We start from the raw sequence: 27,017 nt of genomic DNA, 5'->3' as shown, positions 1-27,017 counted from the left end.
AGGAACCCTGGATTCCAAAATAAATAAATAAATAAATAAATAAATATATACATATATATATGACAAAGCTTCTATGGATTTCTAAGGCTTCCTTATCTTGCTCATTTTCTTGCTTTACTGGGTGTCTGCTTAAGTAGTGAAGAGTTCTCCTGTGGTTGTCTCTCAATGCCTTCACCCAATCCTTTTCCTCTTTGTCAAAGGGTTAGAAACTTGTATATTGATATTTTCCAATGCCAAAGTGTTTTTCATGAGGAAGGGTTTAAAGAGCGCACTTACCCGATAAGCCGTTTCCTCAGATTTCCTGATAGCTGTGAGCACAGGCCTGTCCTAGCAAAGCTGCCAGGCTCCAGTCAGATTGCTCACCATGACAATAATCTCAGTGTCTACTTAATGCACCTTTCATATCGTATTATTAATGCTATTAACATTCCTTCTGAACAGAAATTCAATATTTTGTTTTTCACATTTGTGTATATACAGAACAAATGTATTTCACATTTTGCTGTTTTCTGCTCAATTATTCTGCCTCAATATTTACATGCCTCTATGTGAACGGCTAAGGAAATCATACCTAAGTGTCATTACCACAATGACACCGATGGATTAATAGTTCAGGGAAAAAAAAAGGGGGGGGGGGGGTGTTTGGGCTCAAAACATCTATGCGTATATAATTTTATAGGTCATTTTCTAAAATGACGAAAATGGCAATAAAGCCACCCTTTGGTGCACCGCCGTTAACCCTTTAGTAACCACCCCAGCCGACGAAGTGTTTTGCCCAGTACGGGAGTAGAAAGGGGGCGGTGGTGCCTTCAGAGTTGCTGTGGGCAGGTGGGAGAGCGGTTTGGGTCCCAAAACTTGTCTGGCTGCAGGCTCGGGATGCGGCGGTGCCGGCAGTGCCCCCGGCTGCTCGGGGGGACCGTCCTTTTGTTGCAGGTGCCTGCTGCCGGTTTCCGTTTTCCCGTAGGGAAATCCCTTTCTGAAACAACAGCAAGCGCTGCTTAGTGCTGGTTATCAGGTAGCATCAGCGTCAGGAAGCAGCTCCTCGTCCCGAGCACTGGTCGTTCGCTAGGAATCCTCTCCGGAGGTGTCTCCACCTCCCTCCACACATGCCTTTTTGGACATGCAGCGGCAGCCTATGGGATTACTGCCCCAGGATGGGTTCAGGCGCACCCCCTTACGTCCCCCCCTCCCCCACACACACCATTTTTTTTTCTTTTCCTTCTTTTCCTTCCTCTTCTAAGCTCCGTTTGCCGTAGCATCCACCCTCCCGAGGGGTTTGCCTGGATCATTTATTTATCTTGTGCGCATTAAGAAACCACCATTAGGCTTTGGTGGGAGGCGCCTTACTTTCTGCGCGCTAGCCTGCCTCCCTTGCGCCGCGCTAGGAATGCACAATTGAACAGGAGCTGCAAGCTTGGCAGGAGCTGCCTTGTGCGTGCCTATTCGGTGGCCGGATCCGTATTTCTGTCTCCTGGGCCACGGGCGTCCCCCGCTGCAGGGTGTCCTTTCCATCCCCTGGATTTTACGTTCTTTTGTATTTTTCGCTCGGGAAACCTCGGCGGAGTTTCGATGCCGGGCCGGACTTGAGCGCGGAGGAGCGGCGGGGAGCAGAGCCGCACCGTGCCGAGCCGAGCCTCCGGCCCCGGGCCCCGCCCGCGGATCGGCCTCCCTGGCCCGGCGCCGGCCGCGGGTTGGCCGCGGGGCCGCGGAGTGGCGGCTGCGCCTCCCCGCCGCCTCCCCGCCGCGCAGCCGGGGGATGCTGGAGCAGCCGCCGCCGCTGCTGCCGCTGCGCTGCGGCCGGGCATAGGCGGGAGGCGAGCGGGCGGGGGAGGGAGCGGAGGAGAGGAAGACGGCGAGGAGAGAGCCCCCGGCCCCGAGGGGCGAGGAGAAGGAGGAGAGGCGAGAAGGGGCGCGGATGTGAAGGAATGTGCCTGCCCGCCGCCGGGACCGCCAGCTTGGGGTGACAGCCGGCATTGCCGAGGGAGGAGGCTGGATCTCGCGACCCACCGCACGGAGGGGAAAAAAATAAAATAAAGAAGAAGAGAGGAGAGAAGGAAAGACCTGGGAGCGGAGGCAGAAGAAGGAGAGGCGAGGAGCCGGGCGCCCGGCGAATGGCGCGGCCGTCCCGCTGACTCCGCGGCCGCGGGAGGCTGCGCGGGGCGCTGCGGGGCTCGCCATGCCGGGCTGCCGGCGGCACTGAGTGGGGCGCTCCCTCCGCTCCCCTCCGCCCACCTCCGCCGCATGCCGCCGGCAGCCGCGGCGCGCTGATGCCCCGGGGCCGCGCTGCGGACGGCCCCTAGGATGAGCGAGGGGGCTGCCGGCGCCGCGGCGCCTGGGGCGGCAGAGGCGGCGGGGGGCCCGGGCGGGGATGGGGCCGGGGTGCCGCCGCGGGAGCTGCGCTGCAGCGACTGCATCGTCTGGAACCGGCAGCAGACGTGGCTGTGCGTCGTGCCCCTCTTCATCGGCTTCATCGGGCTGGGGCTCAGCCTCATGCTGCTCAAGTGGATCGTGGTGGGCTCCGTCAAGGAGTACGTCCCCACCGAGCTGATGGACGCCAAGGGCGTGGGGCAGGACCCCTTCTTCCTTTCCAAGCCCACCGCCCCCCCCCGCGGCGCGGAGACCACCGCCGCCGCCACGCCGCGGCCGCCCAGCCGCGTCAGCCCCCGCCTCACCACCATGAGCCGGGCCCCCCCGCGGCCCCCTGGCACCCGCGGCCCGGCTCGGGGCGGCCCGAGGCCCACGGCGGCCCGGCACCCCGCCGCGCCCCACACCGCGCCCCCGACCAGCGGCCCCCCCGGCCCCGGTCCTGGCCTTGGCCCCGGCCCCGGCCGCGGTGCCCGCCCGCCGCCCGCTGCCCCCAGCAGCCCGCCGCTGCCCGCCTGGCCCACTGCGGCACACGCTACCTCCTCCTACAAGATCTACGTCCACGACTCGGCGCCGTCCTGGACTCTGTCTCCCTTTCAGGAGTCTACCACCACCACGCCGGAGGCCAGCACGACCCCCAAAACCCGTAAGTACAGCCAGCCGGCCCCTGCCCTCAGGGCCAACCCACGGGGTGCCGCCAACTTTGCGCCCTTTCTCTCCCTTCCCCTCAGAGTCCACCCGGCAGGTTCCCCACTCGCATGGTGGGTGTCGAGGTGGAGCGGCCATTTGAGGTGCCCCATCTCGGTGCGGTTTGCGGGGAAGCCTCCCCCGCCGGGTCGGGCTGTTCTGAGGACGGTACCCGGGAGATGCGGGGAGCACAGGGGGGCTGCCGAGCGGCGGCTCCCGGTAAGGGGCAGGGAGCTTCTCGGGAGCTGGGGCTGGCGGGGAGGGAGTTTTTTACTGCTTTCCGCACGGTCGCCTCTCTAGAAAAAGTAAGCCTTTGGCCCAGGAAGGATGCTCGCTCCCTCCGTGCATCCCAGTGGCCGGCTGCTGGAAGGGGCCCCCACAAGCTCCCCCGGAGGGGGGCACCGGGGCAGCCCCGAACACGCAGAGGCTCCTGTCCGTACCGTGTCGTCTGCAGCCTCAGCCCGTAGCTGACTATTTCTTTTAAGCAGAGGAGGGGGCTAGCTCACCGATTGATGTCTGGTGTCTGACACTGCAAGGTGCAAAGCGAAGGATTCGGGTTAAATCTGAGAATTCGTTTGGGTTGGGCACATCAGCTTCCTACTTCTCGTAAAGGTTATCTAGGACGAATGCAATCCATGCCGAAAGAACTTGTGTGTGGTGCTGTTTAGTAAAATGCTCAATTACACTGTATTATAGTCGTCTGCGCTTTCTTGGATGCAGCATAGGAAATGAGGAGCCTGTGTCCTCCATTAACTCTTAGTCGTTTCTGCTAGGATCATCAATTCAATTGAACGCTACCTTCTGGATTGCTTTTACTGCCGATGGCTCCCCTTTTGCATGTTAATGTATGTTTTTTCCACTGGAGGATTCTGTCAGCTAGTCCTTTAAACTTTACTTTGTCTGTTAAATCTATTTGCTGATGAACCCCGGGACAGAGAGTATATGCACGGTGAACTGATCTTGTGAATCGACAAAATAGGAAGAACAGCAAACTGGACGTGTATGTGTGGGTGGGTGTGCAGGTGGCGGATGGCTGGGAATGATTACGAATAAAACTACCACTAAATCAGAACAGCAAACAAGGCAGTAACTTGCTTCCCCAGTGTCTGCTACGGCAATTGAGAAGGAGCCATCCCTTACAGGTGTGTCTGAGCCAGTTTGCTCTGTAGCTGCAGCCCAGGGAAGTTGGGTGCTACCAGCAGGAAAATCTCTCGTGGCTCTGAGCTCTAGCTGTTCCACGCTAGGTATACGGAGCTGCACAGAACCCTCTTTTGAAACACGTGCAAAGGGAGCGTAATTTTCAGCCTGTGTCTCTGCTCACAAGGTTTATGTGAAGCAGGTATCTTACATGGTGTTGCCAACTGCAGTGACATGTGTGCATCTGAAATGCTACTGGGGCTTGCCAGGTGGGATCTGTCAGGGTCTAAATGCTCCCTTGCGACCTCTTCCTTTCTCCCCTTTGTATCTTTTTGGGTATGTAAGAGAAATCCACTGCAATTTCCACCCCTCTATGCTGTCTCTTTACAAGGTATAGAAGGCAATAAAATCCTGGTTAATAAATAATGGTGGGCTGGCAGGACTCTCTTCCACACAAGGCACACAAAGAAAGGAAAAAAGCCCACGATCTTGAAATGTTCCTGGCAGTTACGCAGTCTTGTAACTATTATTTGTTTTAGGGAGACTGCTAATACCTTTTACAGCAGGGTGTTTCCCCTCATTAAGTACAGCTGGATTATAGGATGAAATGCAAGAAGTGCAAATCCAGCAGAAATTGACCCTGTTTGGGCACATTGATAGCAGAGATTATCATTAATGGAAGATTAAATAGATTACATAAAACAGGATTTGAATTTGTAGGGCATGTGGAAATTTTTGTAAAGCCTACAGCTGTACTTTGCTGGTACACATAAGCATCTCTGAGGATACGTGTAGAATTCTCTGAGGCTGCAGTATCCACTGGAGGGGAGAGGGAGAAGAAATGTAGCCTTTCTGCCAGCAACTGCTGACATGGTGTGACCCTACAGCAGATATCTGCATCTGCCTCTTAACTTTGATTGTGGTGACTAACAGCTCTTAGGAAGAAAGGAAATTATTTTAAAATAAACGCATCCTCGTTTTTCCAGGGCTAGCTGCATGATCCTTCTGTGCCCGTTGCTCCAGCTGCTATTGAAATGACAGTCATGGATCCTGTTGTATCGTGTGAATACAAATCTGACATGACAAATCTGATGCCCCAGCTTTCAAAACAGAGCACAGCCTTGTGTGATCCTCTGGCTTGGCAAGGCACGTATGTAGGCAGGGGTTGTAGGTTATTTAGCCTTTCACAGCTTTTAAGAAAAGAAGCAGCTGTCGTTGTTTATATTGCTTCATGTTGCAGTTTATTTGATTGTATTAACACATAAAAATGGGCTCAAAATGTGGCTTAGGAAAATGGGAGGCAAATCAGGAGTTCTGTCTTCTGAAAGCCGGATGATTGCCCACCTGAAGTAGATGTTGGTAAAGCCTTTTCTCCGTGTGTGTATTCATCTGAGGAGATGTTGTGAAATCTCTCACTTTTTTGTGGGTGTGCATAATGACAATAATTCTTGGTTGTGTTTCACTCAAAGTCAAGCTATCTGTTAGCTGTTTTGCAAGTTCTTGATGAAGATCCTTCAGGTTCTGACTAAGCAAAAGCCACTTACTCATCAGATCTCACTCCGTGCCTTGTGCCTGCATGTGTTTCTCATGATCACACACAGACTGTGGCTTTTCAGCACCAGCCTCTCTACCCAGCATTCAATATGACAATCAATCATTGATTTGGAAGGACAACCCGTCTTGTAGATTGGAAGAATCAGCCAACTGACTGGAACGCACCAACGAGGTTTTATTTTTATCAAGCCATTGCTTTCATTTCTAAAGAGTAATGCCCTGATTTTTCCAATATGCATTTTTCATGGTGTTCTGGGCTCTTCAGTAATGTTATTATCTTTAAACTGAGATAGCGTACTTATAAGAATTCTGGTGTGAATTCAGCTATGAAATAGCGCCGTGTTTTCTGTTGTGTTCATATGACCAAAGGCTAATGCAGAGAACTGAGGTCAGGCAGGTGGGGCTCAACTAATGCACAGTAACCAGGGAAAGAGATGTTACAGAGCTCTTAATCAATACATCTGGTGAAGTCCAATTGTGACCTTCCTTTTGAGTCCAGGCTGCTGCCTGGGTATACTTTGATTTCCTGCTAAAGATTTTCTGGTCCAGTCATTTATCCTAGTCATATCTCTGTCTGTTTGTTATGCACGGCATGGGTTCAAGTAATGAGCATCTGGCAGCTGAACTGCTACCAGCGCTGACATTTTGGTAAAAGCTGTTTGTTTTATTTTGCACTGACTCAAATATCTTTTTCACGTTAAGCATGACACTTAGATGGAACTGCGGGGTTTTCACCAACTGGAGGGTGTAGTGGGAGGTGCCAAGCCGTAGTAAAACCAGACCTACTCTTCCCAGAGCTCCGAAGTGTTCTGCCAACAAGTGACATGTCTCTGCAAATGCTTTGCATTCTGATCGTGAGCTGTCATTGGAATCGAGGAGAGCACACGTGACTGTAAAGCACGTGCCTCTAGCATTGACTAAGACTAATATGTCAGTTATTTATCAATCTGTGATGCGTCAAAAGCTGTGGAACCAAAAAAAATATTGAACAACTGGGAATTCTAAAAGCATTTGCTTCTCATCCTCGTTCCCACTTGCTTCTCGTCCTCGTTCCCACTTGCTTTCTATTCACATTACCATGAGTCAACGTACCACAGACATGATTAGGTTTGTGTTTCCCATCTTAAATACTTGTCAGCAGTACTGCCAAGATAAAAAATAATAAATAGAGAATTGTAGTCATACCAATGAAGTGGAAGTAATTGTAATTTTCTTTTATTTTTCCTATTTTATGGCTATAACTTGCTTCATCTGTTCAATTAAGGGGAATGATATTGGGCTTAATTTCGTTTTCCATTTATAATGCCCTTTATAGTTAGGAACTAGCACAATTATCACTAAGTTTGTAAGGAAGTGGAATGTTTAAGTAGAAGTTACACTCACAGAAGCATGGATTGGTTCAGTTTGGATGTATTTCCCTTTTGCTGAAATATTTGTTGGAATAGCGTGACCTAGGAGAGCTTTTACAGCACTGGTATGATAAGAGGAAAGAATATGGCTGAAATTACTCCATGGTGCCTTTTAAGCCTGAAGAAAAATCTTTTGGGGGCTGTAAGGATTCTCATTACATTGATTTAAGCTGTGATCACTGGTAAAAGCAAAGCCTTGCATTTTATTTGGTATATTTTTTTAGCATCTATACAAGAACATTATGTGATATATTATATGTTGACAACAGAATACCATTATTAAATTAAACTATTGATTCATTGCAAAGTATTATGCTAAAGTAATGTCAGTGGTTTGTCTAAACCCACAGAAAATGGAAATTAAAAATTAAAGCAGAAGACTTGTCTCTATCTACAGTATTGTGTCTAGTGTTGCAGTACATTTATCAACTGACTCATTGCTTTGAAACCTCCTGCAAAGCCCAGCAAATGCAAGGATTGGTATGGATTTGGCTCTGACTTTATCTTTAAATTCTAGAGCTCTTATGGCTTTCAGGAAGCATCTAAAGCATACCGTTGTTTGATTTTGATGATTTCTCCCATGATTTGTTTACAAACAGCACAAGAAAACAGTACCTAGTGAAATCATGGGGGATGACCTGGTCACAAAGATAAATAAATAAACCCAAACCAGGGTGTTTTGTATGTCTTTGAGGCTGGTGATTTCTTTTTTGGATTCTTTGTTGTGGCTTGAATAAGTTTGTAATATTCCATCTTCACTGCAGGCGTGCAGGGAATACAGGCAAGCATTTGTAGATTTGCTCATTCCCTGCATTTAAGGAGGATCTGGAGCTCATGGACTGTAGTGACTGCTGGCTTGGTCTCTGCTTTGGTTGCGGTGCTTGGCCTTGCAGCGTGGGTCAGTGAAGAAACTGCACTGAAGTCCAAGTGTGTTTGGTAATCTTAGGAGGCTTCATGGTAGCTAAGTGGACTGAAAACCAAATTCAGGTGCGTCTTTTTCACTTGAAAGTCTCTTTTAGGTTCTGCTGTCTGGGAGGGATTTGCTGTCACTGTTGTTATTAAGCATAGGTATCTTTCGTGCCTTACAAAAGTGGACAAAATGCAAGAGGATACTTTGGGCTATGGAGATAATTTCTTACTCCAAAGGATCCAAAGCTGTTGGATCGATATGGCGAGGGTTAGAGCATCCTCTAACAAGGAGGCTGTGCTCGAGGTCACAATCATGACTGTGCTTTCTCATCACTCAGAACTAATTTCCAAGGCGGACATCTCTTAAACCTGCTTTCATACTTCTCCCTTCCCCTTCATACCTACTCTCAAGCCACTCCAGTGGGTAAAGTACATCTTCAGTGGAGGAAAGTGGCTGCCTGCGAGGGCGGATCAGCCAGGCTTGCCAAGCAGGGCACTTCTGACCAGAGCAGAAAAGCGAATGAGTGTTCAAATTGAGTTCTAGGTAAGAGGCAGGGGATGGAAGCACACATAGGTGGGCAAGAGTTTCTGAGGTTTGGTTTTGTTTTTTTTTTTTTTTTTACTTTTTCTCAAACACGTTTCTTCAGCCCTTTGGGTAAAATACATTCAAGAGGGGAAAAATGAATGAAGTGGCCATAAGGAAAATTAAAATTAAAATGCATTTTTAAATTTCAGTTTCTGTTCAAGAAGAAAAAAAGGCTAAATTAGATCAACTGTTCTGGGTGAAATTTGGTGATATCAGGGAAAATACATTTACAACATGCTTATCGCTAAATATTTACATTCTTGTTTCTGAAACTATCATTATCTTTTTGGCTCCAAAAGTACAAGTACTTAAGTAGTATTAAAATAAAAAAAAAAGTAGATGAGTAAAACCTACTACAATTTTTTCCAGTATTGCATCCTTCTTGACTCCTCCAAGTGTTCTGTCCTTCAGTATTCTGCATTCCCAAAGCTGTTTCTCTTGCAGCATGTAAACAGGAGGGTTTTATGACTTTCATGCTGGAGGTGTGATAACTGATTGCTGACTGCAGGAGACTATTCAGCTTCAAAAATAATTGGTTTAGCAACAGATTAGAACAGATCAGAACAGAGCTTTTGAAGTCCAAACTCATTTATGTTTTTTCCTTAAGAGTAAGTTGAATTTTGTATTTTTGCAAGAACTAAAGGGAAAGCTTAAGTAGAACAGAAGAGGCTCACCATTCAAATCTTGCTGCAGTAGCTCTGAATGAGAGCATCACTGGGAAAGAAGGTGAGGTGAAACTTTGGTCTGACATACCACAAGAAATTCCTGTTATAGACCCTGTGAGTTAAAAAAAAAATTCCAACACCTTGCACAGTCTCCTCTTTTTGCTGTAACATCTCCTTTTTGTTTGCTCCTTTTTTGACCTGTGGTTTGACTTTTCCTTTCTAAATTATAATTAATCCCTTAGCAATTCCAAGAGACTGATGGCTGTGTCCCATCTTAACTCCATCCCCAGCTTGTGTTTTGCATTGCCTTGGTAGATGCACATAAGTAATGCACTTATGTTGGCAATATGGTAGGTACTCTTTGTAGAAATCTGAATTAATATTTAGCAAAGACCTTTCACTGAGGCATTTTTCAATTTTGCTAGCAAAGAACTGAGGGAAATGTATATTGATAATACTCTGTGTAGAAGTTATGCTGCATTAAGTAGCTCAGCCTTTATTTTTTATAACGAGATTGCTATATGGCCCAATTTTGCAAACATGGAGGCCCATTTGAGGGCGTGCAAGGTGATGCCTTTTGTAGACTTCTGCATGTGCAGAATCAGGGTCAATTTATGTGAACATCTGTGTGATTAAATCTGTTACTGTGTCTTAGATTGCAGTGTCAGTGCTTACAAACTGTGCTTGTTTAAATAAATGTACATCAGCTTGAAAGTGCTGCTTTTCAAAGGTTGTCAGCGTTATTTAAATGTGCCTATTAGAGTTGAACTTCCATTGATGTGTTTTCTTTTTTGCTTTGTGTGTGTGTGTGTTTAGTACTACCACGAGAAATGCACCATTATGCTTGTATTTTAGCCTGAAATATGTTCTGTAGTAAAATCTTTGTGTTCTGGGGGATTGTGGTTGGTTAGCTGGAGACTGTCAGGAGACATGTTGGTCGTGGATTTTTTGCATCTAACTTCTAAAGGATTTCCTTATCTGAATTTTATATATTTTTCATATTATTCTGGAGAATAATACTTCTGTTTTTTATCGTTGTTTTTCTCTGTATTACTTCTTCAGCTACAAATATACCAACACTTGTTTTCTAAAGCATGTAGATATAAAATGTTTTCTGAAATATTAGAGATGCTCAGTTGTATTTTAAGATATAAGGATTTTTTTAAAAACAATAACATTATCTTCACGCTTTTCATTTCACAGCATCATTACTGTTAAAGTTCAAGATTCAAGTTCAATAGGAGCTGAGCCTAGATTGCTGGTTGTTACCAGCTAGAGGGGCTATAGCTCTGCGTAACAGCAAGCCATTAAATTAGTATTAATAACAAAGTGCTTCTTTTACTGATTTGATTATTCTCGTTGATGTCAGGACTTGTAAAGGGAGCATTTGAGATAAGATGAGGTTATTATCTTGGAATATCTGTGGTGGTCTCTTTTTACTGCACTGACAAGGTTTTTTTTCTAACGTGATGCAGGAAACGTAATCTAGCCTGCAATGCTACTTCTAAATGTAAACAAGATTTTAACAAAAACAATCAACTTGTATAAAGCATGTTAAATTATACTGCACCGTGCAATGCTAATATGTTACTTGTGTCTCCATCTCCATGCACAATAAAATAGCATTTTCAGTAGAGTGCTCCAAGTGGTTGACAGCTGTAGCTCTCTAACCTTCTCAGTAATTGAGCAATACTGGTAAATATATTAAAAAAAAAAAAAAAGACATAGGGAATCTTTGTTTCCTTTCCTGCTGTGAATTACAGTGTAAGTGGTGAGAGGGGTATCACTGAAGTAGTACCAAGCTATTCCAGAAGTTCTGACTTGAGAATTGGTTGTGTAATTCTTCTGAAAAACAATCTATCAATCGTTTAACAAAGAGCTGTGCTTTGTTGTTGTTTTTTAAGAGTAGCGGTGTGTGGAGAGGAAAATAATTTTCTTGTTCAATCTGTCAGTGAATTTGCCAAAGAGAAACAGGGTTTTTGTTTGAAACTTAGAGACAGGCTGCACTGAAATGTTACAGTCATTTTCCTGCCTTTTAACTGTATCAAAGATGAAAAATTTGGCAGTGCCAGGGTTCAGTGGGCAGCAGGTTCAGGAACTTCACTGAGGAGATTACTCTGCTGAATGTCAGTGCTCCTGATTTAGGAGGGTAGAGGTACTTCTGTAATTATTTCATAAATAGCTAAACCGCAATAGTCTTTAGCCTCCAATCTGACCCAGCTATGTAAGGGTCACAGTGTTGAAGTTCAATCCTCTCAATTTTTATTATTTTTTTTCCCACTAAAAAGCCAAAAAGTCACGTATAAATACATTCAGCAAAGACTTTTCTCTAAGTAGTTAGGGTTTCTTCTGCTTTTAGACTTCAATCTTTTTTAAATTTTTGTAAAACATTCTGTTTACAAAACATATAAATAAACAACTGACTCAGTGAAACGTATGTTAAGACTGTATCTGAGCATAATAAAGTTAGTTATAGTTAATTTTCATCACTCAAAAATATTGGAGTTAGAAAAATTCAGGTTGCATATGAAAACTATTTGTAAATTTAGTATCTTTTAACAGGTAAAGTTACTTGGTGTGAATGCTCTTTCTGAGCTTGTAATACACACTTGTTAAATTATCTTAAAACAACGTAGAAATGATTCAGTCTTTGCTCCTAAACTGAGATTATGTACTTACATATCAGTTTTGCATCACGCACAAAGGCTTTTTCCCTACTAAGGCTGCTCTGGCAGGAGGTTGCACCTTTGCCTCAACTAATTACCTCTGGAGCTGTGAAGCTGACGACCTTGACATGCATGAAGATGATAAAAATAACCCAGAAAATGCAGCATGGAGGATACCTTTAGAGTCAGAGGGCTTACAGACTGAGGGCTCATTAAGGTATCTTTGCACTGGGGAAGGTGAATATTTGCCACTTGGCAACTTGCTGTTGCCTTGCCTTAGGTGAAGGGCGGTGGGCAGTGGAGGTGGGTGTGCTGTGCCTATCCTTGCTTCTGTTCCAGAAGCTCCCCTGCACCACGCAGCCTGGGCTGGGAAGGCACAGCCTTTGCCTTGCCTCTGCCAGCATTAACTGTCTTGTCTTGTTCTCTGCAAAAGCACAGAGGGAAAGACGTGTTTCTAATACCCTTTCATATCTGCTGCACATTCATTACAGAGGCTTACTTAGTCCTAAATGAAAAGCAAGAATAGTAACTTAATATTTTAAATTGGTTTTAGAAATATCTGCTTGCAAGAGGGAATTCATACAGGTTTTAGTTCTTGGATGGCTGGGTTTAATCTGAGCACACGAAGCTGAAATTTTAGTGTGTGATATGTTTAATAGGGGAAGTAAGAAGAGTTTATTGTAATTTTTATTTTATAGGAGATTGAAGAGGTTGCTTCATCTGCTGAATTTCTGTAACAGGGTGCGCTATGAGGCTTGATTAAACCTTGTGTTTACTTACATTTGAAAGCTATCATCCTATATTACCTTGGCAGATGTAGGGGATTTGTAGCCAGCCTCACCTTCAGTGCTGTAAGGTGCTTCTGTAAATGTGAACAAACACAATTTGAAGAGCTGCTGAGTAAAGGCTCCTCACTCCTTGTTTGCTTACAGTGCATATTTTGGCAGCACGGGCAGTTCTGTATTCGATTTTGATCATCAGGAATAAATGTATTTTAGTTATTTTAACAATGATCCTGGCTGGGGAGTGACGTACCTGCAGAATATGAAGTGTGTTGGACAGGCCCAAGCTAAAAGTCCTTATGGTGAAGAGGTTATTGTGGGTAGTCCTGCAGTGAGGATGAAGTATCTGAGGTGATGTAAAGAATAATCAATCTTCTGAAATGTTTTAGTTTTGCATACTGTGAGAATTTTGTCATTTTAAAAGCAGTGTGGGTGTACTAGGGAGCTTTTTTTTTTTTTTTTTTTTTTTTTTTTTGTGACAATCACACAAAGGAGACACCGTAAGATTATGTGTAATTAATTAAATACAGTACATTTGAATTATTTGATTAGAGATTATTTTTCAACCATCCCATAATAACATTCTAATACTCTAATCATGTTTTCTCAAGTTTGTAATCCTGTTTATTGATTCAATCTACATGACAGCATACACTCTTGGCCTTTCTCCTTAGTAGATACTACTTAAATATAGTATATTTTGTATAGTGAAATATAGTAACTATCATACAAAACTAAATAACTAGCTGGGACACAGATTTTAAAGAGAGAAAAAGCTGTAAGAAGGCTGTTCTAAATGTGATCTAATTCTGCAGAAATACATGAATTGGGATTTGTGGATCCAGTCTCTCATGTAACAGAGTATTCAGTGGGATCTGTGGGCTGTTCTGGCAGTTTCTTAAGAATCATAGGAAGAGGCAGGCTAGACCACAGGCAGGTACTGGACTGAATGCTTTACATTCAAACCAAGAACCAAAGCTGCTTAAAGAATGTAGAGTCCAGAACATAATGAGGATCTCATTAGCACAAGTTTTTGGTCAATCTCCACATTGGCAAAGAGGTAATTAAAAACTTTGACGTTGAGTCCTGTTCTGCATAAACAAAGTTGGGGATAATCAAAGGGATAAATAAAGAAAATAGCAGGATATTAGATTAAATACATGTGATATGGAATTTTGGTAGTAGTTAGAGAAGATAAATTGATGTTAAAACAAAACAAAACAAAACAAAAAACACCTGCCACATAATTCCTGAGATTCAGCTTTGTTTCATGTCTTTGTTAGCTGCTTGTATAATAATTTCCTACATTACAGAACAAAGTAACTTTTCCCACTGGGTATTGAGAAAGCATATAGCATAGTGCATAGATGGAGGTACTTTGTATAAAGACAGTGCTAAAGCTTGAATAAATTGTGCTGCACTATTGTCTTTGAAGCTCTGTCCTTTGTTGTTACAACCGAAATTACCTTGACTTTGAAGAAAGTTTTCCTGCTTCTACCAGAAAATCAGACTTCAATGGCATAGTGCTGTTATAATAGACAACCGCTACAGAATTACTTCATTTTCACAATTTCAGCTTGCTTATTAGTCTGCAAGTCATCCCTAAAAGTTTTTCAAGCCTCAGTGATGGTAACAGATAATAATTGGTTACTGGAAGTTAGCAGACCTGGAGCAATCGCTTCTTTTCCTCGAGTTCAGGTTTTCTTATTTGTGAAATAAAGATATGATGAAGAAGGTAAAAAGTGAGAGGTGTGTTATAATGAATGCTTGAAAAAATATAAGGAAATGCATTTAATTTATTTTTTGGAATATATTTGGATATCATCAATTGTGCCATTGATTGCGTGTGATCATTTTCAGTAATTGTCTAATAGTGAAATCTGTCAGACTTTGGTATTGCAAGGGAAGGGATGGAAGCTTTTATTTTTTAGGTGATCTGGAAGTGTGTCTCCAAATATAGCCAAGATACGGGTCTGAATAGCAAGGGTTTATCTTAAAGCAGGACAGGGTTGTGCTCAGGACACACTAACAAGCCAGTTATTCTAGTTAAGAATTCTTTCCTTTTTGTCCTGCAGTGAGATGAGTCAGGTTTGAATTTGGGGCACTCATTAGGCCAACAGCTGCCATTATGACAACCCATTTAAATCTTTTTAGCTTAACTTCATAGTCAGTTGTCACCAGGAATTTTAGTAACTACTATGTTTTATATTGCTGCCTTGCTATATTTTAGAACCGAAGTGTTATTGTTGCCATATCTCACATCAAAAGGAAGAAACACATTCAGTATGGTGTAGTCTTCTATACATAGAGGCAAAGTGCTCTCTGAGTAGGTGGGATCCTCAGCCAAATCCAAACCCAATGAGATAAGTGAGAATAAGTGGGCACTAGCTAACATTTAAAATAAACAGTTACAAAGGAGTGACTTGCTTACCCTAGTCTCTTCTGTGTTTGTTTATAACTGACTTTTATTAAAGGTAGCTATGTTGATCTCTGAGGAAAAAAAAAGATCTATTGTAACAATAATAAATGTATTTTTTACAGGAGATATGTGATACAGGGTGGGGAGTGAGATTGTGTTTATAGGAGAGGTGCTCAAGTAGATCAACTAATAGAAGATAGTTGGCAGATTCTTTTTTTGGTGTCACTTTGGTAATGTGGTAAAAATGATTTCACCTTTTCCATTTTCAACCTTCTTCTAATGGCATGAGTCTAACGTAAGCAAAGTTGTAGATGTGTTTAATTTTAATTAACAGAAAATGTTTCATAACTTCCATTGATATGCTTATCTTTAAAGTGTAATTAAATAAGCGTAAAACTTGATCAGTGATTTCCTATTTGTTTATTTATCCTACTGTTAGTTTGGGGGTTTAAAATTGATGTCCATATCAGTAAAAGATGTTAAAGGTGTGTATGAAACTGCTTGTTATCTTAAAATTGTTGTGTTTTCTAATTGTTTTAGTAGTTCAGAGAAAGTCTTAGCATCATTGCTTATTACTGAAGAGTAATATTGCATTAGCACCTCGACATATGACCCCAGCACAGTTGTTCCCATTGATGGCTCATTCACTATGAATTTCAAAGCCTATGTGAAATGATTTATGGCAGCGCTTGAAAATATGTTTTGGTAATAGCCTTTTTAATGCCTTTAGGATATTTAATTGCCATTAAGTGGCATAATCTGCTGTTTGGAATGGAGAGCTGGGAGTATTCTGGTTGCAAATACGATAATGAAATGAATTGAGAACAAGGAGGAGTAATAAATGAATGGTTCTGTCCTGTTAACAACTAGCTTGGGCTCAGTGTCCTATTTATGACCAGAGTAAACGCTGTGTGTCACCTACAGTGGGAGGTATTTTCCCCAGCTTCTATGAGGTCTGATCCTGCCTGTGCTGAAGTTGTACAAAAGCTAGGTTAATTTTGATAATAATGGCTCAAGGCCATACAAATCTTTATTTGTAACGACTGAAGTCAGTGGCAGCTCTGCATGTGGCTGGATACGGGGCACATTCAGATGCTGTCAGTCTGGCACAGCTGTGCCAGACTTGGATGTCCATTTTTCTGAACACTGAGCTGGTATCTGTATGGAAGGGTTTTTGGCAAGGTTTTTGTGTTCTGCGTAAATCTCAATGCTTCTGTCAATCTTGATTTGTAACATTTACATCATAATCTCGTTGCATGAACATCAAAACACTAAGAAAGAGTTTCAGACGTTTTGCTTTAAAAATAACATAAAAATTTTCTTAGTGGTATGTCCTGTCCACTTATTTCAGTTGTGATAATGTGTCAGGGTGCTCAGCTAGTAGGCAGATAAGCATTAGAAGAAACTGATTTTTTTTTTTTTTGTGGTCATCTATTTGAAGTGGTTGCATTGCTTCCAGGTTTTCTTGGGGGTTTGCAAGTACAGCTGTGTTAATGATGGTTGTCTTTTGTAAGGGATGGCAATTCTGCTCTTAAAAGGAAAGACTATGCAGAAAAATAAAAATAAAGTTTGTGAGATAAATTGTTGAAGTAAGGTAATATTTGGCCATTTTGTAAGCTAAGACAGCATTTAAAAATTTAAGCAACCACTGCACTAATCCTGGAGAATCAAGGATCTCCTTGCTCCAGAATCAATGACGGTTTTGACCTAACGTTTACTCTAGTAGGAAACAAATGGCTCATGTAGGTAGGCTCTTGGTACCTTAGGCAGTTCTGCTTGTGTCTAGCATTTCTTTGTGAACTTGATGCAGTTGGTTTGGGTGGTTAGAATTTATCTTCAGAAGTCTCCATCTAGAAAAGTGTCTGTTCTTCAGAAAGTCAAGTTGTACAGTTTTCCAGCTTCATGTTCGAACAGCTACATGAAAAGATTTCAAGGTCATTGATTAACAAGAGTTTATGTTAAAAAAGACAGAAGCCTCAGACTCATTATTAAACAGTTAAGATTTAAAAAAAAAAAAAAAAGAAAAAGAAAAAAGACAAACAACAACAAAAAACAGTTCTCCGAAGTCTTTCTCTGCAAACCAAATGCAACTTTACCAAATGACCGACTTCCCTTGGAGACAAGGAATTGCTTGTGTAACATAGCCACTGTGAAATGTGTCACAGAAAGTGTGATTTTAGATGATTTTGTAAACATACCTAAAATCACACTGTATATTTGGAGTCTTAACATGAAATCAAAATACGATCTAAGGGAGATTTGATGCTGCAATTTTTTGTTTGCTTGTTTTGGGCCTGATCTTCTAATAGGCATGGAGTCTAATAGATTCTGATATATTTATTTATCAAATCATAGTCTAATTGCTATGCAGAATTTTCACTGATGGGTTTTACAGAATCTTCTAAATAGGGACAGGTAACAGTTGTTCCCAAGTGGTGTTTTAGTTGGAAGATAGATACACAATAAGCCTACCAGAAGCTGTCTTTCCTCATTCAGTTTTTGATATGTGCTATGCCACTGATGTAAGAAAATGGCAAATGCTGTTTCCAGTGTTCTGTGCTGATTCTTGTATTGTTGCCGCTTAGTAAAGATTTTCCAGAAATATCCAGAGAGACAGTGTTGTACAGCAGAGGTAGGAGCAGAAGTCTTGTGCTCAGAGTGAATGAGAAAGACAGAATTAGAAGCTCAGGAGATGAGAAAAGCCAGTGGAAATGTATGCATCAAGAATTCGCATCCATTTTCATAGGCCTAATTTATTATGATGAAACTCTGCCTGTAGTTGAATTATTGAAGAGCTAAGGAGGAAATTGCGGCAGGATGCTGTGCTGTGCCCAGAGTCAGCTTTGGGATCAGTTCCTGTCATGCTCCCTACATGATCCTGTACTATTTCTCCCAGGGATTCTCCTCAGATGGGTGGCACTATCAAAGAGAAAGAAGTAGTATGAGCTAGAGGAAGAGGAGTTCCATACATCATGGGACATTTTGGCTGATATTTCCCCTACAGAAACATTCCTTGCCAACTCAATCTATCTTTTCATCCGTGATAGCACTGTATTCTGAGTTGAATGCACATTTCATTGTCACTATCATCACCTGGGCATGCTATCCACGAACCTCAAACCTCACTGAGAAGCTACCATGAGTCTCAATGAGCAGAAAATTGTGCCCCAAAAGATCTTATTCACTATGGTGGTGCTCACAACCTTCTTATTGTACTTTTAGCGTTATTTCTTCCAAAACAGTATACATCTTGTAGGACAGCCATGCCTTTCAAAATTCCACCTAACAAAAAGAGAATTCTAACTTCAGTATCTTGCTATGAAAATCTAATGATGGCATTGTCTTGCTTGTTTCTTGCCTTGTACTGTTTCCACCCAGTTTCAACTTCTCTGCTGCTTGCTGCAGTAGTCAAAAGTGCTGGTGCAGGCAAATGCAAAACATAAATTTGATACTTGCTTACAGTCAAGCAGAGAATTACCCTTCTGTATTCAAAGCTTGTTTAATTTTGAAAATGATACAGGCCTTTCCTAGTCTGCAGAAATCTTCTGACTTTGGAGAGATAAATATTTGGAGTAATTATTTGTTCCAGTGAAGTTTCACTCTCAGTGAAATGTCATTTTCTGACTTTAAAACATGCTTTTGTCAGAATATCTCAGCTCACTTTTTTTTTTTTTTTTTTTTTTTTTTGTAAGAGTGGCAGATACAGTTTGATACTTAATCTGTTTGTGTGATGGATATCAGTGCAGTTTTTGTTGTTTTGTTTGTTTAATAGATTGCTTTATTTGTTGGCAATTCACAATGAACTTTAAAACATAATCTTTTAGAACCTTTTCTGGATGCTTCTTTTATGCAAGTGCTTTGTTTTCTCCTTAAGTGATTCCTACTAGAAATATAACATCGGCAGGAGATGTTTCTCTGTCATGTTCTGTGGTAAAGATCAATGCACAGAAGTCATTTATTTTATCTGCAGTATCCATAATTGATGCCTGATCTTTCAGTGGAACATCTGATTCTTTCATAGGCTTCCTGTGAAATACACTTAAATGCCTTATTTATTGCCTTTAGCTAATAGCTTTTAAATTTCTCCTGGTTTCCTGAATAATTTTCTTGGGCTAGATTTCATTTTTGAAACGATGTGTTGTCGTTTGGCTTCCTGTTTTCCCCTGTTATGTTCTTCCTCCCTCAGGGAGAGGGGAGAATTTCAGACTTTCATGGATTAGCTTGCAACATCATTTGAAATTCTTATATTTTATATTCTCAGACTTTTCTCTTTCCATTTATTTCTCCTTTCTTTTTCCTTTTTTCAAGACCCCGAGTCTTCTGACACATTTCACCTATCATTTGTAATGGTTGTTGACTTTCTTGTCATCCTCCTTTTCTGTCACAACAGGGCTGCATCATATTTTCCTCATGTTTTGAATCAGTTCTGTTTTTTTTTTTTTTTTTTTTTTTGTTTGTTTGTTTGTTTTGTTTTTGTTTTTTCTTCTTCTGTGAGAACAGAGTCAAAACTGCTTGCCTGATGTTCTTTTCTTTCTGTTCCAAGAAGCAGCTGTTTAAGGTGCTGAGGATTTGCTGCTACTGGAAATAAAATAGACTATCAGAATATATTCATGTTTTTCACTGTTTACTATATTCTGAGAACTTCAAGAGGCCACAGTAGATTTTTCTGTAGTTGCTTGCATCTATCAGATGGGAGGCTATCAAGTCATCCACTCTTCTCTGAGTCTTTCCTCACCTTATTGCATAAGGAAAAGTTTGAAGAGTATTTCCAGCTTCAAGAATGTTCAGTTTCCTGTCTGACAGAGTTTGTGTGCTCATTGCTTTAAAACTATTTTTTTTTTTGTATTATCTTTATATGTTGAGAACCTGTTTCACATACAATTATAAAATATTTGAGAATTACCCTCTGAAATGAATGCTTTCCTAAGGCAATACAGATCTATACCCTGCAGATTCTATCTTGTGATTCCTCAGATTGCATTCTTGGTATGAGCATACCGCATGAGTGTGGAATTTTTTTAAGCAGTTCTTAGTGCTCAAGTACATGAATTCATGCACTCTGCCCTTCCAATAAGCAAGCCCTCATCCTTTGTGTTGTCTGCCAGTTGGCTTTTGGCTGGGGATACTTTTGGAGCTTTTTTGCATCTCTCTGCCTGACCATCTGAGAGCTGTAATTCCAGTCATGTGAATGATTTATTGAACAAACAGTAGTCAGAGCAGTCTAACTCTTTGATGAAAGATTGGTTTCTTGTTGGTTCCTTCATTCAGAAGACAACATCCTCATTGGAGAGGATGCCCAGGATGCCTTGATGTGGCTTCCCATGGTTTGCCACTTGTCGCTTCCTTTCTGTTATAATGTATTGGGTTTACAGCTGCTGAATTTGTCATCTGAGGACCACATACATCGCTGAGATAGCAGGCTAAATCATCCATCCTATCCTCTCCTCAACACTATATGTAACGTCTCTTGGTTGTACTTTGGAGATGTGTGTTTGTGGACTTGTCTCTAATTTCTCCGATAGAAAAACAGGTTCTAGTGATTATCCACTTAATGACCTTTAAACCATTATCTAGTGCTATTAAATTCCAACATAGTATTAAATTTGGATGAAAGGGACATGCATTTTAAATGACAGATGTCTTCAAAAACATTTGTTCTGTAATTTTAAAAGGAACCAATTTTCCACTTAAAAATAAATTGTCTGGGTTTCTTGATTATTTTCTGCTTCCCAAGGAACCATTAAAATTTCCCAGAACATTTCTTGTTATCATTTAGCATCTTTTTGATACTTTCCACATATTCTGAAATATTCTTGCTTTTTATGACAGAAATTGGGATTTAAGTGAATATTTCAGTATGCTAAGAAAAGAAAATAACACTAGCTTGCCTTTACTCCCTAGACATGATACTGAGTTTGATTTTGATCAATAAATTTGTAGTGGCTTTATTTACCTGACCAGGTAATTGAATTATTAATAACACCTTTTTGGAAGAAATAGACTTTTACTTTCGTTTCAGAAAAATTTAGAAACTTTTTCTCGTCTATTATGATGCCGTTTCTATGGCACTGGGAAACAAAAAGAGTTGTTTCCATTAAAAAATATGAGGGAGATAATCATGTTCTTACACTTAATGAAATTAGTTTTTGTTTGTTTGTTTGTTTTCCCCAATCTCCACCAGAGTTTTCTCCTTTCCTAAAATGCTAGCTTAGTCTTAGAATCTTATTCGTTTATACCAACTGGTTTAGCCAAACCCATTTTAGTAGTCGCATCTCATATAATTCTAGGTGAGACAACCATGATTTTGACAAGGTGAGAAAACTAACGTCTTTTCGTTATGCTGCTTATCCGAAATCATGTGAGCACTGAAATTTTAATAAATCCCTCTCGATTGTTTTTTATACACTTTTATAATGTGAGATTATATTGCAAAGTAAAATTGAAACATAAGTTGTCTCTTAAATTTTATGAATCATAAGGTTTTTGTATTAGAATGGTCCATTTTTCTGTTTATTTATTTTTCCACAGCACACAAAACACAGGAAGTTGTAGACGTGCAGTTGACATTATCTGATTTATGGTTTTTTACTGGATTTAAAAGTTTTAGCACTTTGTATGATCTCTAATGGCTTACAGGTTGAATAACTTTAGGAAGCATTAAAGGCCTGGTTTGATGTCTAGTTTAATGCTTCTTCTAAGAGCAATTTGTAGAGATTAGGATTTAGTGAGACATCACTGGAGGATTAGCAATTGCTTCTTAAGGCATTCTTAGTTGACAGCTAATGGATAGCTTTGCCTGATAGCTCTTTTGTAGTCCAGTGCTGCTGGATAAAAATCAATGAGAAAGTGAACTTAATTTTGTTTATCCATTAATTTTGGTTTTAACAGATGAGTTCAGCTACCATAGTAACTTGCTTAGTATGTTGTCCCCATCTATCACGATCTAGGTAACCTCAATTAACACACTGATTAATCCTCAAATTCTTCTTCAGTTGTTCCCTTCGTGACTGCACAATGTGAAGGAAATTGCTCATGGTGTGCCTGAGAGGAGAGAACACGTGGTCATGAATACCCAGATAATAAATAGAGTCTGAAGATATCTAAGACCCTTTTCCTCAGGTTTCCTGCTCTCCCTACGTGCAAAACAAAACTGTAGTTAAATTAATTTTTGTATTTTCTTTTCTTAATTTGTTCCACATTTTGATACTATTTAAATGTAAAACCAATAGCTGCTTTGAACTCTGCTAGTAGCTGGGAATCCCTAAGTGCATTTTAAATGTCATCACAGAGACACCAAACACTGTACAAAATGGCTTTATTTTTAAAGACTTTTAAATGGGAGTGAAAAAAAAACTATGTAACTGTTAATTTATGCTGGACTTTTTGTGAGAAAGCCACAGCCCTCAGTTGGAATCTGCAAGGATTTCCATAGCTGTTAATAGTGTTTCCAAGTGATGTGTCCCATCTAATTTAACCACTATAGTCCTTAACTTTGACTGTCATATCTGTTGAATATTGCCTGGGGGGACAGTTCTTCCCTCTAACATCCAGTGACACAGAATAAAAATATAAACCAATATTTCAATTGCAACATTTTCACCACTGATTTAGAAACCAGTATTTAAGTATTTATTTGCTCATATATGCATTCATTTGCTTTTTCAAGGTTAAAAAACAAAACAAACAAACAAAAAACCACAACAGTACATTTGGGAGAAGTTCAAGGAGAATTTTTGTCCTCTTCCAGCCGCCACTGCCAGCAGGAACTACCTGTGTAGCTGTTTCTGTGCAGTAGGCAGGATTATGGACAAAAGGTTTTAGTAAGAAAGTTGTGAAGCTCCTAAATGTGTATGCTGAGTGCATAGCATTTAAGAGAAAGCTTCAGAGAAAATGATCTAGGCAGCAATTTTATAAATTCAAGAAATGAATGCATGGGAGAGCTATTACAGGAGACTGCAAAATATTCCATTTTGCACTACAAATATATTCCATTTTACACTTTTAAAATTTAGCTTTAAGTAAAAATGATCCAGATCTTTATTCTCTAATCAAACAAAAGCTTCTAGGCTGCTACTGTTGCATGAAACATTTCTCTTCCTAAGATTTGATATGATGCTGCTGTGAGATACAGTTAGCAATGACACACCTGACAAGTTGAAGAAATAGTTTTGGGATTTGCAGATATATTTGCAGGTTTTATGATTGTTTTGTTTGTACTTTCATTTGTTTCTTAATAGTGATGGTGAATGCTCTTTCAAATACAGCATGAGACAGGTAGTAAACATACACTGATTAGATCTGAGTGTGTATCTTCTTGTTTAGCAACAATTTTACTGGATCTAGTTTAGTTTATTTACATTCTAATACATGCTTAAAATTTTAAAATAAATTACAAAATGTAATCTTCTTAAAGAAAACTATTTACAGAGAAATGATAGCTCTAAGTGTCTTTAACCCTTTTGTTTTCCACCAAAGCAAATATTAATCCTCACTAAACCTGAAAATGAATCTAAGCGTAGGTTTCCCCTGTCTTTGCTAGTATTTGCCAGAGTAGTTACTTCTCTGTGTTCCTCCAACTTCTTACAGTATTGGATTAGAAAACTGTCTTCAGTCTCTCATGTGAAAGCTCAGCATGCAGCTCTTGTTGATCCCTGCCTTTGGAGCCATCCAGCCTGGGGGAAGCCTCAGGGATTTAGAACACCTGCTGACGTGCCCAGTGCTGGCTGCAGGACCTGCAAGCTCAGATCGTTACTGTGATCTGAACATTGAACAACGCTTACATTGCCATTTCACCATCAGTGGATCTGCTTATGGAAGACACCTTTTAAGATTCTGGTAATGCTACAAGTATTTTTATTATTTTTAATGCAAGCCAATAACTAATCTACTGTTATTAGTGATCAGGAATATTTGGCTTTAAGTACAAGCTGGGCATTGTTGCTGTCAAGGTTAAAACAAAGTAAGAGTCTGTGAAGTGTATTATCCTTAACAGCAGAGGCATGTGTATCTGGGGCTTTTCAGAAGCTCTTTAAATTTAATAGCACTGTGGCTATCTCAGAGGCCTGCCGCCAAGGAGCCAGTGCCACAGAAGAGTAAATGGGAGATGGAGGTTAAGCTGCTGACCAAGCAGAGGGTGGTGTGAGGGTGGTACCACAGCTCAACTGCTGTTGACGTAGTTTGGCCTTGGGGTGTTAAGGACAATGAATTCAGGATCTGTGCAGTTTCTCTTGCAAAATTTCTATAACTGATCATTTAATAATATTTGTTAGTCTCAATCTTCTACATTGGAAATATTGTTAAGTAGCCCATCCCTGCTGCCAGAGAGCTTCATTTGATCAGCAATCTTAATGCTGGTTTAGTGTATTGAAGCAAAAACTGTTGTGAAATCTTTTGTGTTAAGCGTATAGCACAAAACTGAGAGGGGAAAAAAAAAAAAAGCAATGCTGCAAGGATGATGAACAAACAAACATTTCTTCTTAGCTAGCAAATGGCGGTCTAGCCAGAGGAAGTCCTCCTTACAGCACTGCTGTATTTCTTTCTGCAGAAGAGGGTGCACAGTAGCCAGGCAGGCTGGAGGAGCTGGGGGGCCAGCCTGCTGCACTGTGTAGTGTAACTCTGATTTTCTGATTCTGATTTTGTGGGTGCTAAGATGTTCTGAGAGGTGGTTTTTCTTGTTGTGTTTTTTGTTTATTTTTGTTTTTCCTTTAAAGCATCTGAGTAAGGGACTTCAAGTGTTGTGGCTGAAACTTTTGGTACTGGACGAGTCTTTAATGTAGCAGGCAACTTCAAGCTGGAAACACTTCCTAGCCATGCATACATACTTGACAGTTAGGGCTCAGGGTTGTAACACCAGCCTAGCATTTGGTAATGTATAAACCACATCTTCAGCTGTTAGTAAAGCAGATAATTAGAGAAATTGTTTCTTCATTAGTAGTTGTAAGTTCAAAGTCTTGCCGATTGTTGTTTGAGATCTGTAAACTCACATACTTCATAATTCTTCCCTAATTGAATGAGTATAGTTCAGTTTAAACTGTCTGTACTCTGATATTTTTACTTTTTTCTTGAAAATGGTGATTTGAGTTCATAATTTATTTCTAATGCAGTACAAATAGAGCCTTTTTTTTTTCCTACAGAAATTAATTTTATTGCTCTTCAAAGTTACCGTAAGGGTAGGATTTGAATTTCACCCCAGCTAGTTGTATTTTTATATTCCACTTTTGCTAGGTAATAAATGGGAGATGCTAGCCACTTTTATAGAAGTGCTTTAAAAAATCAGAAGCACTTATGAAATACAAAAAAATGCTATTGACCTTTTGTGAAGTTTTCTTTCCAAATAATCCATCACTGGTTGATCACCCGGTACAAAATTACAGCTTTCTATTCCAGCTGCTGTACCTCCTATCACTCCTCAGTTTTAGAAGACCTGGAAAAAGATGTGGCTGTTTCATCACCAGTGCGCAATGTGTTCATAGGAAATACAGAGCTGGTGTTTATCTTTTCTCAGTATGCTTTCAAAACCCAAGTCACTGAAGGGCCTTGTATGGCTACCACTGATGAACAGCTGTCTCCTGTAGCTCATGTTTCTGCTCTCCTGGGAAGAGCTCAGCTTTGCGGCTTCATAGCACAGGTTGGAGGTAGCAAACTTGATGTTCTTTCTTACTGCATTCCCTTGGTGTCGGTCATTACCCAGAGATTAGTTTCAGGTCATTAGCCCAGAGAGAGCCAAACATTGGTTCAGGTTTCCTACCACTTAGGTAATTTGGATGGCTCACACATCTCTCCTAAGGAATACTGTTTCCAGAGTCTTGTTATTTTTCCTATTTATCTAGCAAATGTTAGTATTTTCTATGCTTGTTTCACCTCTTTGTTTTTAGTAATTGTCAGCCCCACACTGATTATTTTTAAGATTATCTTACCTGTATATGGCAAAACATATCACTTATTAGAGGACTTCATTTTATTATAATTCATGTGTAAGTCCATCATGACTATTAAAATTATAAAACTTTAATTTGAATTTTTAATAAGGGCTTTGATCCTGAGAATAATTACAAGCGTTCAATTATATTCGTATATTATCGATGTCTATTATGTGTGTGTATTATTATGCAGAGGGATTACTTACATGTGAGTTACTGATGTATGAGTATTTGCATAATTAAGTCCTTATTTTACCAGCTTTGGGAAACACTATTATTGCTATATATGTAGTAACATTTTTCAAGGGTACGTAATTTTATTTTCAGTAATGATTTAGATGTTTAGAAGCCTTGGCTTCTATGAAGAATATTTATCTACCTAAGTGTGTGTAAATGGTTTAGGTGTTACGGCATAAGCTGTCCCTTTCAGCTTAAAATGCTTGTAAAATTGAGTAAGTTATTGCTAATATACATGCATGCACACACACTTTGCTTTCTTCATTACTGAAGTGCAGCCTCTGCTGACAGAAAATACACTTATATTTTAACCTTGTGCAAAACAGGATTTAACAGCTGGGGTATATAGAGCAGAAGTTAAACCTTCAGGAAAAGTTAGTTTAGTAGTACTATGTTTTTCCTCGTTGCAAATTTAAAAAGGTCCCCTGGAATATATGAGCATACCTGTGCCTTCATGAGAGTATAAAGCATGTGTACACTACATCTAGTAAAAATTTCCTAAATGTGTTTTTTTTCTTTTTTTCTTTTTTTTTTTCTATATTCAACATTGAGAGAAAAAGAAGGGCTGAGATAATTCTATTATAAGAATGGAATTTCTTGGGCAGTGGGGAGGGTCCAAAGAAGAACATCACTATGATTATATCTCAGCTCTCAAAACATAGATGGATGTTTCTTGTTCAGCA

At 40.7% G+C, this 27,017-nt stretch overlaps 1 protein-coding gene across 2 annotated transcripts in view; it reads left to right on the top strand.

The window, feature by feature from the left end:
* Positions 1–1,815: 1,815 nt before the first annotated feature.
* Positions 1,816–27,017, top strand: part of NRG3 (neuregulin 3) — a 411,171-nt gene continuing 385,969 nt past the window's right edge. Inside the window, exon 1 of one of the 2 annotated variants that reach the window (XM_032190922.1) lies at positions 1,816–3,010. In XM_032190922.1, the coding sequence (XP_032046813.1) occupies positions 2,302–3,010 (709 nt within the window). In that variant the 5' untranslated portion in view covers positions 1,816–2,301. The remainder of the gene's footprint in view (positions 3,011–27,017) is intronic. The other variant, XM_032190920.1, reaches the window with a different exon arrangement.

This window comes from Aythya fuligula, chromosome 7, assembly GCF_009819795.1.
Source record: "Aythya fuligula isolate bAytFul2 chromosome 7, bAytFul2.pri, whole genome shotgun sequence".
Lineage (NCBI taxonomy): Eukaryota > Metazoa > Chordata > Aves > Anseriformes > Anatidae > Aythya > Aythya fuligula.
Note: the sequence above shows the minus strand (reverse complement) of the source record. Positions and strands in the feature narration are given on the sequence as shown.